This window comes from Cyprinodon variegatus, unplaced genomic scaffold (genome assembly GCF_000732505.1).
Source record: "Cyprinodon variegatus isolate N-32 unplaced genomic scaffold, C_variegatus-1.0 Scaffold484, whole genome shotgun sequence".
Classification (NCBI taxonomy): Eukaryota; Metazoa; Chordata; class Actinopteri; order Cyprinodontiformes; family Cyprinodontidae; genus Cyprinodon; species Cyprinodon variegatus.
This window is the reverse complement of record NW_015150937.1, coordinates 514,434-531,064: the sequence shown is the minus strand read 5'-3', so window position 1 is coordinate 531,064 and position 16,631 is coordinate 514,434. Positions and strand designations below refer to the sequence as shown.

The window sequence follows — 16,631 nt, the reverse complement described above, 5'->3', positions numbered from 1 at the left end:
AACTCTGCACGCATCTTTTGCCGACCGTCACTTGGCAGAAAGTAATTTGCCAGTTGTTTTGCTTCTTTTTTTTCCGCAAAAGTTAGGAATCAAACTAGCTGGGGCGACTAATGTTTTTCTAATAAGAGCTCACCTTTTATTTCAGGCAAACGAGGGAGTTGGTGCAGATTAGTGGAGGCAATTTTCTGCTTGAGATTCCATTATTAAAACACTCCTGCTATCAGAAAGTTTCTTGTGTTAAATAGAAAAAAAGAATTACTTTTTTTTTTTCCTTCCTGAGTTTGGATTAATACCTTGAGGCTATTGTTGCTGTTATCTTGAATTCTTAGGAGTCATTCAGAACACAGACACGTTGTTAAGGTGCAAAGCCAAACATCAAATATTCCAGTGAAACTAAAGGGTAAATCTGGACATAAGTAATTGATTTCAACAATCTCTATCTCCAGATTAACACCCCTAATCCCTCATCTAGGTTTCACAAAGATTAGACCCGTTTGTTACCCAAAATAAATTATTTTCATTTGCATGTTGAGATGCGTTCAGTTGGAACATTATATCTATATAAAACCCATTACGTCTCACAGGAAAGATAAATGTTTTAAAATATTTTACTTACAGGAAAAGTCCGGCCATATTCAGAATTCAAACTTCTGAAGGACACTAAATATAAAATTATTACATACTGTTCAATAGATGATAAGTGTTTTTAATTAAGAGTGATTTCATTTGAATGTGCTTTACCGGAGACATCCGAGCCACCTACTGGTTTGTGACGTCACTGTACGGTGTCGGCTGTTGATCAAGTCCCAGGGCTGTATCTGGTGTTTGTCACAACGCGCTATTTTCCAAGTCGTCTTGAAAACATTCTTCTTCGAAATGTTAGCTACATATGACGTGTTTTTTCTCTGGCCAGAAGTTTGATGGCAATCCTCCCTCTTCAAGTTAGCAATCCAACGACGAACCTGTCCGTGTAGGATCATGAATCAGAAAGGTGGAATAACACTTTTTTTTTTTCATTTTTACCCGATGTCCAACATCCAACTGCCATGCACGTGGGCATTGTCAGTTTATAGATCTCGTGAATTTCAATGGTGAAGTCCTCTGGAAATCTTAAATAATTGTTGTTGATCGCAGATTTGTCTAGTAGTTCCAATTGATTTTGCCGATAAAACGAATGGTGCTGGGCTTACCGCACCATGATGTCACTGCTGGAAGATTTCAGGAGTGAGGTGTTACTATATTTGGCCGGTCCCAGAGACTCAACAAAATGTATTTTTTTATTTTATTTTACTGATTAACGCTACATTCATGAAATCATGGTAAACGTATTAGTTTTAATTATAGATAATGATCCATTGATAATTTCTTGCTGTACAGACTTTTCCTTTAAGATAAATATTAAGATGGGAAAGACACAAAGTGCTTTAAAAGAAACCAAATATGTAAATTGGGTTCAGTTCATTATTAGTTTCAATCATAAGTCGTTATTTTTTTTATATTTGCTAAATTAACTAATAAATGCAGAGACAGACACAATGGATGAGACGAATACATTACTATGGGTTTAAATGCAGGGATCTAAGTGCAACATTTGAAGGAGAAAAAGAACAGTATCATTTACATCCCAGTTTGTAATCCAGGGAGGGATCAGTGAAGGCTTTGACTCCTGCGTGACTCATTTTCAATGAGGAAATAGAGGCGAGTCTGTATCTTTTCTGTGTTGACTGAAGGCACAGGTTTGCTGCTCAATGTTGCCATCTCCTCAGAAAGGAATTTATCTGTTGGCTGCCTGAACTTCGCTGGAAGACATTACCTCATTTTTATATCTTGTCCTACTTTGATCCAAAGTTATCTTGGAAACTAATTTCAAGCAGGACATTAAGGGGGGAAAAACCTATATTAAATCAATAGAATTATTTCAAGTATTCAATTATATTTTACTTGAATGAAAACTACATAAATCAATCTTGTTATGTTATAAAAGTCAACTTAAAGACATTTAGAAGAGGCAAACACAGTGGATGAGGAGCTGTATGAATTAAATTCAGGGAGGGATCTTGTTTGTGTAGCAGTTTCAAAGGCAAAACAAACTGTACATTTACATCCTGTTTTTTAATCCGGGATCATTGGAAGTTTTGCACGTTTGACTCTTTCGGTGTGGAAAGTGAGGAGTTGGAAAGTCAGGTGGTTGGATGTTCTCATACATTTTGGTGCTAACACCTTATTTGGATTTGTGTGGATGTGCCTTATGTCTGATTTCATGAATGATGTGTTGTATTTTCCCTTTTAGTCACCTTAAATCTGTTAATTGCTTCATGCTTAACAGTTCCTTAATATTCAACATCTCTTCAGCATGCAATTTTCATAATTAATTACCAGCCTCATTCACATTCAAGTTCTTACATGATGATCAGTAATTCAATGGATGGGTGATCAGCAGTAAATTCAAAACTTACTTTGAAACATATTTTTAAAGAGGAAACTCTTTAACATAAACTACTGTTATAAACTTGTGTTTCATTTTTTTTATGTAGGCAGAGAACTTCCATGGCCTAGATGTAGAGGTTAGGCATGTTTGAAACTCCTGTCAGTCATCACTGTGTAGTACAGATCCCCAAATCACCTTATCAGTGACCTGACTTCCTGACTGGTGGGTAAATCCAAAGAAATGTTTGACTGCCTCCACTACATCAAGTGGCATTGCACCTTTATAATGAGGAAAAGGTAAACAGTAGACTCTGATTGTTGCCATGAACTACTGTTTGTCTATGCAAACTGCAGGGGTTATTCATCATTTAATTCATCACTGTCACATTTGGGCTCTTTCTCTCTCATAGGTGGCATTCACTTCCCTCTTCATGAATATTCCCACTACCACTGATTTGTTTAATCCTGTCGCTTTACCCTCCGCTGCACACGCAAGCATTCGCACCCACACATGCTAAGAATGCACAATAGACACACCACAGTCTTATTTGTATGCACAGCTTCTCACATGCATGCACACACATCCTGCACACACACATACTGTAGCGTGTATTTGCAATGAGCAGATAGCCCACTGGTGCGCACATTTGTTGTGCATTTCTCAGTGAAGGCAGGAACTTCTGAGCTCATTCATATGTGAAGGAGGCATGAATCTGTAATTGCTTTCTGGCATGCGGTGAGGACAGCTCTGAGGGTTGACTGGGTGTGAGTGTGCGTGCAATCATACAGGCCTGTGCATGACTGTGTGTGTGTGAATGTCAAGTGGTCATCTTCAATTCTACAATTGACATGATGAAACATGTGCCTCCTTATCGAATTAAACACTAATTCATTCCATCTCCCATCTTTTGCTCTTTGTATGCAGCTCGATAAAAATCCTCTGGTTAAATATTCAAGTTCACCATTCCTTTATGCAACACTGAGGCAACAGGTTAAGCAGTGGTCATGTTTTCATCTTGAATTTTTCTTTGGATTTTTAATGTTGATACTGGACTAAATAATTTTAAAATCTACTTAAACACATAATCTACAATAGAAAACATTTTAAACTCACATTGGGTATTTTTATTTGACAATGATTTGATCTGTGTGCATTAGGATATCAGGGACATTTTCTGTTGAAGGTTCCAAAGTAAGGATGTCTGAAGTGTTTTTATCTGCATTTTTGAATCCCTTATCAATGTTTGCACACTACATGCCATACTGATAAGTTTCCTAAATTGAAATCCATATTTATGGTTTAAACCTAAAATCAATTTTCTTAAAGTTGATTATTTTCCTTCCGGTAGCAACCGTTTCTGTGGTTTTGCACTAATGGAGGAGGCTTTCATTTTTATGAAGATTACCATCATTCACTTGGGAGGATTTCTTAATTAATTATACAAAAATATTTGAATCACTGTTGCTTTGTTCAATATTGAAATCAGGATTATTTATACGATTATTCGTGGAAATTAATACAACTATGCATTTAAAGCAGTGATAGCAATTATACCAATTAATAATGAATAAAACAAAGTTATTTGGACCAAATTAATTTAATAAATATTTAATGCATTAAACCACCACCAATGTATTTACATTCAGTAAGGTGAATTGCTTAAATTACAGTCATTTGCTGTATTATTTAATCCGACATTTACATTTTATGTGGTTGAATAGCGTCTTTATGTTGCCAGCTGGTGCATATTCCCCCAGGAGCAAATGATTCTCATCATGTGTTTTTGATCCATGTGCTGCTAGTCGCCAGTCATTTCCCTCCCTCCCACTAACGGTTTCTTACCTTTTCACTTTTAGTTGTTGCATGTCCAACGCATGCATTTTTCAATAAAATGGCGCCACCTAACATGAGATGCTCCTTCCTAGCCATACTGTAATTTGTTCTTTCCATGGCAATTCTAGAGATGCTGACTTTCTTTAGCCTTTCTTCCTTCATTATTTGCTAAGGCTTTTTGGAAAACATGAGACACATGGGTTTTGCCTTCATAAAGGAACTTGCGAGCCCATCAGATGGGAGACTAAATTAAAGTATACTGACTCTAGAACTTAGTTTTTTTTTAATACATTGTTTTTGTAATTATTTAAAGAAAAAATTGACATTAAATAGGGTTAACTGCTAGGTCAAATATGGTATTAACTATATAATCTGTTACTTGCTTATATGTTCAGCAGGATGAGATCCGATAAACTTACAGAATGCCAGTACAGCCTGTTTTTGATCGATGGTGTGCAGTGAGGTTAAACAAATAAATAATAAAACTCCAAATATTGGGGCTCGGCAGTTGGCCACTCACACTGAGCCTGGTTCTGCTGGAGGTTTCTTCCTGTTAAAAGGGAGTTTTTCCTCTCCACTGTTGCTAAAACATGCTTGGTGTGAGGGATTTCCTTCGAGTCAATGATTCGATGCAATCAACTGTTTTTTTTAGATAGAAAACTGAATCAATTTGACTGTATGATTTGGTTGAATTTTATCTGCAAAGTACCTTGAGATGATGTGTTGTGAATTGACGCTATATAAATAAACTGAATGAAATTTAATTATACTGAAATTGAATATGTTATGGTTTTCTTTTGCAGATTTTATTGTTTACATAAGTTGGTTCCAGAGAGCTGGAGGAACTTGATGTATTTGGTCATCTTGCTCTTTGACTTCCACATTCACAAATCCCAGACTTGCTAAAGCTGCTATTAAACAGTTTCTTCTCTAGCTCTATCTGTTGGGATTAAAAACTGTTATTCGATATAAAGATTTGTGGAAGCTAATTTTGGAGAATTGTAGGTTCTGTTATAGTTTGAAATTCAGTGTCGTTTGAAGTAATTTTGGTCAGCGTGCCCTAAGGTTGACACATCTAAGGGTTCTGCTTGCTTAGGCTGGTAAATCTTTATTTGTGCTGACTGTACGTCTGCATAGTGTATAATGATGTAAAGTAACATAGTTTTTGGTTCATTGCTTTGACAATTTTGTATCCCTCACATAAATTCTTATGCAGTGATGCTGACAATGTTAGATGACACTAACATTGTATGCACTGGAGACAACTTGGAGCAACTTTTGGCGCAAGTAACAATCGAAATGAACAAGTTAAAGAAATGGTTCAACAACAATAAATTATCATTAAATTTGAAAAAGACTAAACTAATGTTATTTGGTAAACGGAAAACTAATGTCCCGATCGAAATTATTATTGCTAATGTAAGTATAGAGAGGGTTAAACAAAATACTTTTTTGGGTGTGATTATAGATGAGACATTCTCCTGGAAAGATCACATTAATTATTTGCGCACAAAAGTTGCTAAATGTGTGGGAGTGATGAACAGAGCACGTCACTTCCTCAACCAAAGTGCATTGTTCCTTGTGTATCACTCACTTGTCATGTCGTATTTGAATTATTGTATCGAAGTTTGGGGAAACAATTTTAAGACCAATCTTCAGCCCCTGGTTACACTGCAAAAAAGAGCCATTCGAATTGTTCATAAAGTAAATTATTTACATCCCACAAATGTATTGTTTTTACAATCCTGCAATTTAAAATTGTTTGATCTTGTGAACTTAAGAACCGCTCAAATAATGTTCAGAGCATCAACTGGCTCTCTTCCAGAAAATCTGTTAAAACGCTTTCAGGAGCGGGACGCACTTCACACTTATAATCTTAGAGGGGAAAATCGATTATACCAACCAAAAGTAAGAACTACCTTAAAATCAATGTGCATCTCAAGTCATGGTATCACCCTCTGGAATAATTTAGCGGAGGAACACAAGTGTTGTGAAAATATAAACCGTTTCAAAATAATATTTAAGCGGGATGTCCTGAGAAAATACCTGGAAGAGAGTGAGTGATGTTCTATGAGGGTGGTGTGGTTTAGGGAGGGGGTTGCAGGGACGGGGAGCGTTGGGCCAGTGTGTTGTCTTGTATGCATGAGTGTGGATGAGTTGTTTGTCTTGTCTTTGTCTTTTCGTTTGCAGGAGTGTCCTTGGGATGAGCAGGAGGGGATTGGACATGTATAAGCTTTTGCTTCTTTCATCCCCTTTTCAAGCCATGCATGTATTGTTTGTCATTATATGTATTGTAAAATGTGTGCAGGTTTGAAATAAACTTTTTGAAATGAAAATATGGGGCAAATTTGGCATCATTATATTATTAAACGTGGGTCACTAAGATGGTGATCATATTGCCTAAACAGAATCAAGGGTACCATCCTGACTGTCATTAATAAGTTCAGCATTATATAATTTTATTTGTATTGGTTTATATAAATAGCCTTGGAAAAATACATTCATATCTCTTTAGTGGAAGGAATATAGTAAAACAAACAGAGCGTTTAAGAGGAATACTTTTAGCTTTTACACAAACTTCTCTGCGAAGGTCACAGAACTTTTAAAGGAGAGGAAAACCTGCATTCTGCAGACACTACAAGGCATAGTTGCATATGAAAGGGATGTCACTGTGTCTACCGGTAGCCTCAACCTGTCCTCGATCGAAGACGTGCATAGAATTCTCAAAGGGGAAAACAAAAGTCAACTCTGCCATTTCGTTTTAATAATATACCTCCTGTGTGGAAGAAATCTAGTTTATATAAGATATCTTTCTACGAAATCATGACCTATATTTTCACAATCTGAGGTTTATAAAACCAACAACAACAAAGAAGTCATTTATTTGTTATGTGTAAAGATATAAATTAAACCTTTTAACTCCATGGCAGTGCATTCCATCTTAAAACTTAGTTTAAAACAGATAAAATGAGAACAAGTTAAATCAAGTTCAGCACTGGACAGGGCCTGTGGTGACTACACAGCAGGGGCAGAAAAGGCGCCAGCCATTTCAGCACTGGACAGTACCACCCCAGGTTAAATCAGGTTCAGCACTGGAAAGGGTCTTTTTTTGCTTGCCCGGCGGGGGCCCCCAGTTTATTTTTTTTGGTTGGGGGTTTTTGGGGGGTTTGCCCTTCCTTCACCTTTTGAACCCGTTCCACCAATTTTTTTCCATTTTTTCGGATTTTACCCTTTTGCCTTTGGCCGGTCTTTCGGCCTTGCCCCTACTTCTTTCACCGGGCCCCTTCGGGGGTTCTTCGGTTTCGGCCTTGGAAGGGGCTTTTTTTGCTTGCCCGGAGTTGCAGACAAGGCGCCAGCCATTTCAGCACTGGACAGTACCACCCTAGGTTAAATCAGGTTCAGTACTGGACAGGGCCTGTTGTGACTGCACAGCAGGGGCAGACAAGGCGCCAGCCATTTCAGCACTGGACAGTACCACCCCAGGTTAATACCATGCACTATTAGAGCATATTATTAGGAATACCAATATTGCATTGACTATGCTGATTGTGTTTTAGCCTCAGTTTCCTTCCCATCATGAGATTCTCTCTGACCTGAAGGATCCAAGCTCCTAAGACCTGGATCAGAAAACTGCACCAGAGTGAAATATGTCTAAACTATGATTTTTCATGCAGGATGCTAATCCATTAAACCAGAGATAAATCAACTGACCTAACAATGCATCCAAGTAGAGACTTGCAATCTAAATTTGCACACATTGAAAAGTATAAGGCACTAAAAAGCAGACCAGTTCAAAGCAGCAATGTCTGCTTTGTGTTGCTGTGTAATGGATGTATATATGTGTCTGAATGCATTTATCCAAAACCTTCCCTTCGCAAAGTCTGCCCCAACAGCAGCTAAATTACCACGAGCAACAGAGCAATCAAGGATTACCCTGTTGTAGGATTAGCATTCAGTACCTGTGTGAAGGTTTTAGCCTGAATGTGTTCAGAGGTGGGGTTTGAATTGTGTGCTTTTGTTGCCATACACAAACTGAAGGTTCAAGTCAGATAGAAAATGTTTTTAAAAGTTTGACATTGACTACTAAGCTGCTTGCTCGATGCATAATTCATCTTTCTGCAGATTGAGCTTTCTTTTGAAGCTATCTTGTTCAACTGCCACTAAAACAAACTACAAACGGTCTCATTTTGAACATGTTCTTCACTGTTTTCTTTTGCTAGTTATTAATATCCACATATATGAGCTGGAAGTTGCTGGTGTTCCTGTCTTTCCACCTTCTAACTAGCTTAAAACTTTCAATCACCAGCTTGGGTTTGACTTATTTATTTATTTATTTATTTATTTTTTGATAAATGCTGTAACTTAGATGTTAAGTCTTCTTTATTCAAGCTTTTAAAGCTTCTTTACTTTTTTACACTTTTATTTTCTTACAAGACCCAAAGTTTTTTTTACTGGTTTTCTTCTTAGTATTGTCTGAGAGGACATACCATACATTAACAGCTCAGCTTTTATGACAATTTATTTAAATATTGTATGTCTTTCTTGAGCCATATCATTGACCTGTTGTTAGCCTTTTAAAGGTATAGAGGACAATATTTTATTTCTGGGTGGATCATCTAAATAATTGGTCCTACTAATTTTTTGTCATTCTGGGTATATGTTAACGTAAGGCCATCCTATGTGCTCTTCCCGTTAGCTATTTTTTTCTGCACATGCGCACTTTCAGGCTTATATCTGTGGTGAGCTACGCTTTCAGACAGTCATTGAAGCTCACCTTTCTCACCACAGTTCTTTGAAAATGGCTGAGGGTAGTAAGAGAAAAAAATTCTGCAAAGTGTATGAGAAGAAAAGAAATGCCTCAGAGGGGTTTGAGGGGAGAGCTCTCCCCGCAAAGCATTATGGGACTTGCTGTCACAGCTGCCCGCTGTCACCACTCCACATTGGAGGCTAATAACAAAGATGGCACAGGCACAGCGAGGTGGAGGAGGAGTTATGTTCCCAACGGGGAGTAAAATGTAGTGATCATCTTTCCCGAATGTTCAGTCCCCGCTCTATAGAGTGATTAAGGGATTTATGGGTTAAGGTGGAAGTTCGATAACAGTAAGCTTGTATGAGCTTTAAGAACAACAACTCTTAAACAGGGTTTGCACGAGGAGATATAGGCTCCTGCATGCTCTCACACACGTTTACCCGTTCCCTTTTAGGAGCAGGTACAGGGTTGTGCATGTGCATTTCTTTTAAGTCGAGAGAGCGGGTCATTTAAAAAATTTGCGAAAATCCTCCACAATACCTTTAAGAAGTTTTAAAAGTGGCATACAACAATTTTATGTGTCTGGAGTTTGTAAACCAAAGAGTTGGGGAAAAATGGGTTTGAAAAACGTCTGTTTTAGTTTTTCTTTAATGGGGAGGTATTAAAGGCCTCTGAAATATTTTTCTAAGTTTACACAGAACAACAGAGATTTGTACACATTAACAAATCCCTAATAAAGTATTCATTAGCAAATATGCTCTTGCTGGCTTTAAATTTGTAAGTTCTGCTCCATTGCTGTCAGTAAAAAGAGAAACATCTCCCCTGAACTAGACGTCATTACAGCATCACAGATAATCCATTTGTTAGAGTAAGTGAGGAATTTCATCTCATTGACCCTTCTCTCTGTGCTCTGCTTCCAGGCCCCGTCACAGTGAATCTCTGTGCACTGATCTGCAGGCTAAGGTGCTCGAATGCTACAGAGAAAACCCACAGCAGACCCTGCACTGCTCTAGCCTGGCCAAGCAGTATATGAACTGTGTTCAACAGGCAAAGCAGGTAAGGCATGGCTGAAGTGTGTACACACAACAACAACATTGATGGTACCCTCTTTTGATAACGGAAAATTCCTACAATGGTCACAGAAATCACATGAATCTGACAAAAGTTATAATGAATAAAGATTCCAGGAAAAAAAAAAATCAAATTTAAGTCAGACATTGCTTTTGAATCATGCTTCAACAGAATAATTTAAAAATAAATTCATTGAACAGACCTGGAAAGAAATGTTTGTACCCTGAAAAGACTGAAAATAATGTGCGCAAAGGGACATGTTAAATAAAGGTGTGCTACGAAGTCAAAAATCTGCAAAAAGTGAACACGTGATAAATAATGTTTGAAAGGAGCTGAAACATGCTGTCTGGAGAAAACTGAAGCAGTTTGCTCATGAGGAGTGGGCCAAATTAGCTGCTGAGAGGAGCAGAGTTCTGGATGACAGTTACAAGAATCATTGTGCAAAGGTTGTGCAACAAAATATGAGGTTAAAGGGTTCATTATTTTTGCCTGGGCCTGTTTCATGGGTTTATTTTTTAAATCATTCTGTTGAAGTGGTTGAAAAGCAATTTCTGTCTTTCAAGTGTTCATTTTATAGAATATTTATTTATTATTTCGTTAGTCAGATTGAAGTTATTTCTTTGAACATTGTGGGTTTTTCGTTTATTAAAAGGGTTGTATGCAGGGATGTGTATATGTGGGTTGAAATGGAAAAAGTGTTGTTTTCTTTACAGCATAAAAATACAAAGAACCTTAAATTCTTCGATTAAATACTTTATTTAGAAATGTTGCTAAAAATGAGACATGCTTTCTATTTGGAAGCTCACATCATACCCAGTGTACAAAAAAAGTAATTTTTGCATTCAGGGTTTTGCTTTGGTGTCGCAAACATTGTTGAAACCCCACGCTTATCTAAAAAGTGTTTCATGTACCGGTACTCAATTTCTAAATCAAAAAGCAATTTTGAATGGATTAATTTGCACATTATTATCACTCCAGAATGTCTTTATGCAGCTTCAAAGTAGTAAAATGCTGAGAGGAACAATTGAAAAGAAGCACAGGCTCAGAATAAAAGCAATCAGTGGTTTTATGTTGTTTTAACAGCGTTGTTAGCAGTAGGATGCTGCTCCGTTTGGAAATGTTTTAAATATATTCTTTCAGATGACTTAACTGTTGGGTTTTTACTATATCAATTGAGTCAAACACTTTAAAAAATATCAGCAACATGAAATTGACAGAATAGATGAAAACCGACTGTCAACCGACTGATTAAAATGATAAAATCAGTTCTTCCTGCAGAAAGAATAATCATAGTTGTATATATATGCATCAAAAAGGGACTCTCATATATTATTATATTCCATTAATTAATTAATAAAAACATTTGTTTACATTGTTTTATAATGCTGGATAGAAGTTTGTATAACTTTTATTTTGGAAACTTGTGCCCAAATCCCTGAAATTTCAGGGAACATCGAGCCGCTGCCTTTTTGACATTATGGCTTTTTCTCTGTTAGAAAAACAATCGTGACCCTGACATTTTATCGCCGACATCTTCTCTGTCTACCCTTTCTTTATAGGGATAATCTAACAGAGATTAAATCTTTCATTTTAAAGACTGGCCTGCACCAGTGGTTTGAAGATGGTGGCTTTTTGGGTTGACCTTTGAGACTTTTGAAGGTTTTATTTTTTTTTCATCCAATCTTCAACTTTGAACAACTCATAAATGTTTCTAGAAATAAGATTTAAACCTGTAAGTCTGGAAGATTTCACATTAAAGTGCCTCTATCTCCACCCAGTCTGTTATCAGATATTATCATCCAGTTTTTGCCCGACACACACTGAGTAGAAAACATTTTATAGCTAAAGGGAACTTTTTATTTTTTTATTTCCTGATTTCCTTTTTTCCCCCTTGTGAACAGAGTACTTTTAATAATTGCTTTCCAGATTTGATCTTGTTACCAATGTCTTGGTTTGCCAAAGTTTCAAACTAATAAAGATATTTTATCTTGTTGTTTACTACTGACACTGTTTAAAACCCTTTTAATGATGCAAGAGAATTTGGTAGAATGATCAGCTTAAAAAAAACAGGCTATTCAGTATGTTTTATACAATGATATTAAGAACATCAAAGATCAACATCAGGTCCAAAGTCATTTTCTGGTGTCATAGTAACTTTTTATTTTTTTTTTCTTCCTGCAAAATCTGGTTGGCCAGCTTAAAACCAACCTGCAACACCTCCATGCCATGCCTAGTGGTGCAGAAATGAATTAAAAGGGCTGATCAGGGCTTTATTGAATACTTTACAGGATATAGACTGAGTTTTCTTTTTTAAATCAGTATCAACATAAATGCATAAATTACGTCTCTCTGTGTAGTGAATTAAATTACTGAATTACATTTTATGAATTTAAATAGAGAAAGAAGTTTTACATGTCATTGATTTTCCAAAGATGTTTAGGAAAAAGCGGTGCATTAATGCTGGAATCTCGAAAAAATAGCAGGAGTAAAATAACTATGCTTGGACTCCCAGCTTTCAGCCTGCTAGTGATGACTGCCTGCAGCATAAACAGTAAGATACACTGATGGAGGATCTGTATCAGTTGAAAACAAAATATATTTCTTCTTCAAATGTAACCAAGACGAACCTCAACCTGTGATAAATATAATGTGTTTGTCTTATTATGTCATTGTGGCTACAGTTTTATATTACTAATATTCTTTATGGAATATCTCCATAATTATTCAGTGTTTAGATGTAGGTGTAATGCATGTGTGGTTAGCTCTATGCCCATTGGCAGTCCCATTGGTTGGATACCTTTGAGCATAATATAAATGTATGTTTGCAGCTGCTCACAAGGTTTTTTCTTTCCTGTACAAGTTGTTACTCTTGCAATATACAAGATAACTTAGGTGTCTATGTTGGGCCTGTTTGATTGGTGGATTCGGTTTTATTTTATATTGAAATGTAGAATCTGTGTCATTCATGATGGAAAAGTATGATGAGCGGAAAGCCCTTCAACATCTCTGACATATTCTACCCCGTTTACGCTGGAAGTAAAGAGGTCAACAGACTCATGTTTACTTTTAAAAGACTGTCATCTCTGCTGAGATTGGACTTAATGCTTTTTTAAATAGGTCAGAAGTCACAAGGCGTGAGCATCCCCGCTCTGAGCCAATGTGCTGCTCCAGCGATTATGCATGTTGTTACAGGCCTCAATCTGACGTGTCTGTGTTTGTGCATCATGATTGAGGACGTTGTATTGGTTTCATGGGTTAAAATGATTGTGTCTGTGGGAAATGTAGTTTCAATCAGAAATGGTTTTTATTTGCTGCTTTAGAAAAAATATTTTTTATATATTTTAAGTTACCAGGTAACCAAGATATAGTTTTTCATTAATCAAGTACAGTACATGGTGCTTTGATAGTATGACTGCTTTTAAAATAAAAACGACACATCCAGAGAGATGGGCTTGAGATATCTTATAAAAAAATTTATAGATGAGAAATTTTGAGTCCTCTGTGGACATATTGACAGTGTGAGGTCTAGTTTGCCTGCTTATTAATAGATCTGATACATGTCTCTGGGAGGGGCTTTGAAACCTCAGTTTCCCCGAAAGAATTTCAGTTTGTGCTGCAGGTGCTTCAGGTTAACCTGAGGGCAACCTAGATATCATTTCAACAGATCGAAACTTCATGGACAACTTTATTTATTTTTGTAATTAAATTAGGAGGGAAATCTGCTGAATATATAGATTTATTAGAAACAGATGATATATTGAAACTACAATCTCTACAATCTCACTTGAGATTTCTTCATTTTTCCCTCATATGGGACCACTTTTTAAAACGACTAGAACAACTTCACCTGCTTCACAGCTGATTTATTTAACTTTTTTTTGTTGATGCAGGGAGAGGCTGATATGCAGTGTTTTCAACATTGGCGACCTTCAATTAGTGCAAGAATTTTCGATCTGCCTGACTTTCAGCGTCATGTAGTGTACAGGGGATAACGAGGTGCGATCAGCCTCTCACGACCACCTCCCGATCAGGAATCGGGAGAAAATATAAAAAAGGATTTTTCAGTCAATTGTCGTGGACAAATTGCTCGATGCGCAAACAGGGCCTCATCGTCGTCTTCTTCCTCTCAGATATACACACAGAAGTATGATTGGGGTGCGAGTGAAATGGAGTTCTTTGTGTAAAATTGACAGACCGTAGTAGCCATGTTTGCTCAGCCATGTCTTTGTCCAAATACATCGCTGCCTTTTCTTCTTAGGGCTTTTCAGCACGAAATTACACAAATTGCGAAGGCAGCGGGTTTCACTCTAGCGAACTTCATATTCCTCTTCTACTGGTGTGGCTTCTGGATAGACGAGTCCAAGTTGCGCCATCTCACTGCGGACCGGAGTCCAACGTGGTTTTTAGACGTATAGTGTGAGCAGGTATATTGCATCAGGGCGTCGTGCTGCACAGTATGAGAACAGACATCGTGAGCTGTGGACTCACACTGTACGACGAAACCTTGCGGTTTTATCGTACAGTGTGAGCTGTAGCTTCCTGCAACGATTGAAAAAACTAATCGCACAGTGTATGCCCGGCTTTACAGTGGATGACTTTTTAGGTGGTAGAATAAATTTGTACTGTTACCTTTTGCAGCAATGGTTTTGCGGCACGTCTTACAAATTAGCGTCTTTTGTTCGACGCCCTCGGTGTGAAAATCAAACCTCTGCCATATATTGCTTAGCTTAACACCTGCTCTCACCATATTTCATTTGCCGGTTGTTTAGTGTGCCTTCTGCACAGAAAATAATCTTGTGTGGTTGAGGGATTTTGATGCATTCAAAGTGTGTGGGGAAAATAAAACTCAGTGAAATAGATCCAGATGGCTTAATGTCACCATGTGAATTTGTACTCCATGGTTGTGATAGTCATTTTGAGTATTGTGCGTGGGGAAACTTGAGATACGTCGAGTATATTTGATATATCGGTCACCCCTACCTTCAGCTCTTTTCCCTTATTGGCTCTGGTGCCTCATGTTAAACTTGTTGATACTGCAGTTTCTCTTTTTTGGTCAGGCCCGTTTGTGGGGAAATAGCAGCAATATAAGGTTCCATGTCCTGGTGATTCATATTAGCATCAAAATCATTACCCTCACCAAGGAGGTTCTGTTTTTAGGAGAGTTTTTTGTCATTTGCAATGATCCAGATCATAATCTGGATACAGGAATTTTTGAAAAGATTCCCTAACAATGTGAGATAGGGATATTTGGTGAAACAAGCAGTTCCCCACTCAACCAGAGGGTGGTAGCAGTGACTATTAACCGCCTCAGCATTGGACTCTGGAATTTTTTTTACTAAAGACAAAAATAAGAAAAGGGAACATTGTTGTTTTGTTAGCAGGATCCGTTGAAAACTTACGAACGTATCGAAACAAACCCCGTGATATTTTAAAACTTTTTTTTTTCTTTTCTTGTAAACTGCAAAAAGAGAAATAAATTAATTTTCATGAAATGAACAAACAGAGAGAGAGGTCAAGTTTCAAGAAAACCAACAAGCTAAATAAACCAGCTTCTTTTCTGGTCGAAAACACAGCCTTTGATGTAGTAATTTCAGCTTTTTACAAAAATAACATGACTTTTCATGAAGCTGCCAAGCTTTTAGGCTGCTGAAAACCTCCCGACAGCTTAAAAGCTCCATTCTTCTGTTATCTCTGTGTGTTTGTATGGATTTTCTAAAGCAGATGTGTTCTTCTTTGTGATAAATGGAGAAAGCTGTATTCTTCTGACAAATGTAATTATTTTCTGCAGTTGATACATTACAGCATTTTTTTATGGTAGCTCGGTGGATAAAAAAAAAAAATAGTAGTTGCCGTTTCCTTTTTTCTACAGGCAGTCTGACGTGATGTTTCCCTGAGTTTAAAGCTCTATCTTTATATGTGGTTGGTTGCTTTTTTGGGTTGTATATTTTTTACTTGTTTTCTTTCCCTCTGTGCTCACAACTACGATGAGCTTCATGTAAGCTCTATCATATATCTTCCATCAGTCTATGTTTGTCAATCATTCTGCCAATAAAACTAGCAGCCAACTTATCTTTTTCTCCCCTTTCCAAAGTTTTGATCTTACCATCACTTGAATATCTATCTCCCTCTTTCTGGCGACTTTTGAAGCCTCCCCACTTCACTATCTGCAGTGGCGCAGCTTTCCTTACATGTCACTCACAAGTTGTTTTATGTTTGCTAATTTATTCGTGCACACACTATCGCACTTTTCTCGCACACTCTCCCCTTTACCATCTGTTAAAGACAGTTCAGGGTACGGCCTTTCACCCGCTCTCAGCTATCCTGTCCTGTCCATCTTCTGCTGGGGTCTGGCCTGTTGTCATGCATGCTTTTGGGTCTGCTTGTTGCCATACAAATTGTTGTGTGAATTATATAGACTAAATTACTGTCACCACCTCAATGTCCTCTCTTTAAAATTTGTGCTTTCATTTTATATCAAACCTAATAATTAACTCAATGTTACGACACTATACATTTAAGCTAACATATGTCACATATATCCAAAAGTTA

General features: G+C 37.2%; 1 protein-coding gene across 2 annotated transcripts in view; it reads left to right on the top strand.

Annotated features, from left to right (window-relative positions):
- LOC107094458 (MICOS complex subunit mic25a-like) overlaps nucleotides 1-16,631 on the top strand; it is an 85,306-nt gene that overhangs the window by 53,486 nt on the left and 15,189 nt on the right. For both annotated transcript variants that reach the window (XM_015390050.1, XM_015390051.1), the window contains one exon: nucleotides 9,932-10,067. In XM_015390050.1, coding sequence (XP_015245536.1) covers nucleotides 9,932-10,067 — 136 coding nt within the window. The remainder of the gene's footprint in view (nucleotides 1-9,931; nucleotides 10,068-16,631) is intronic.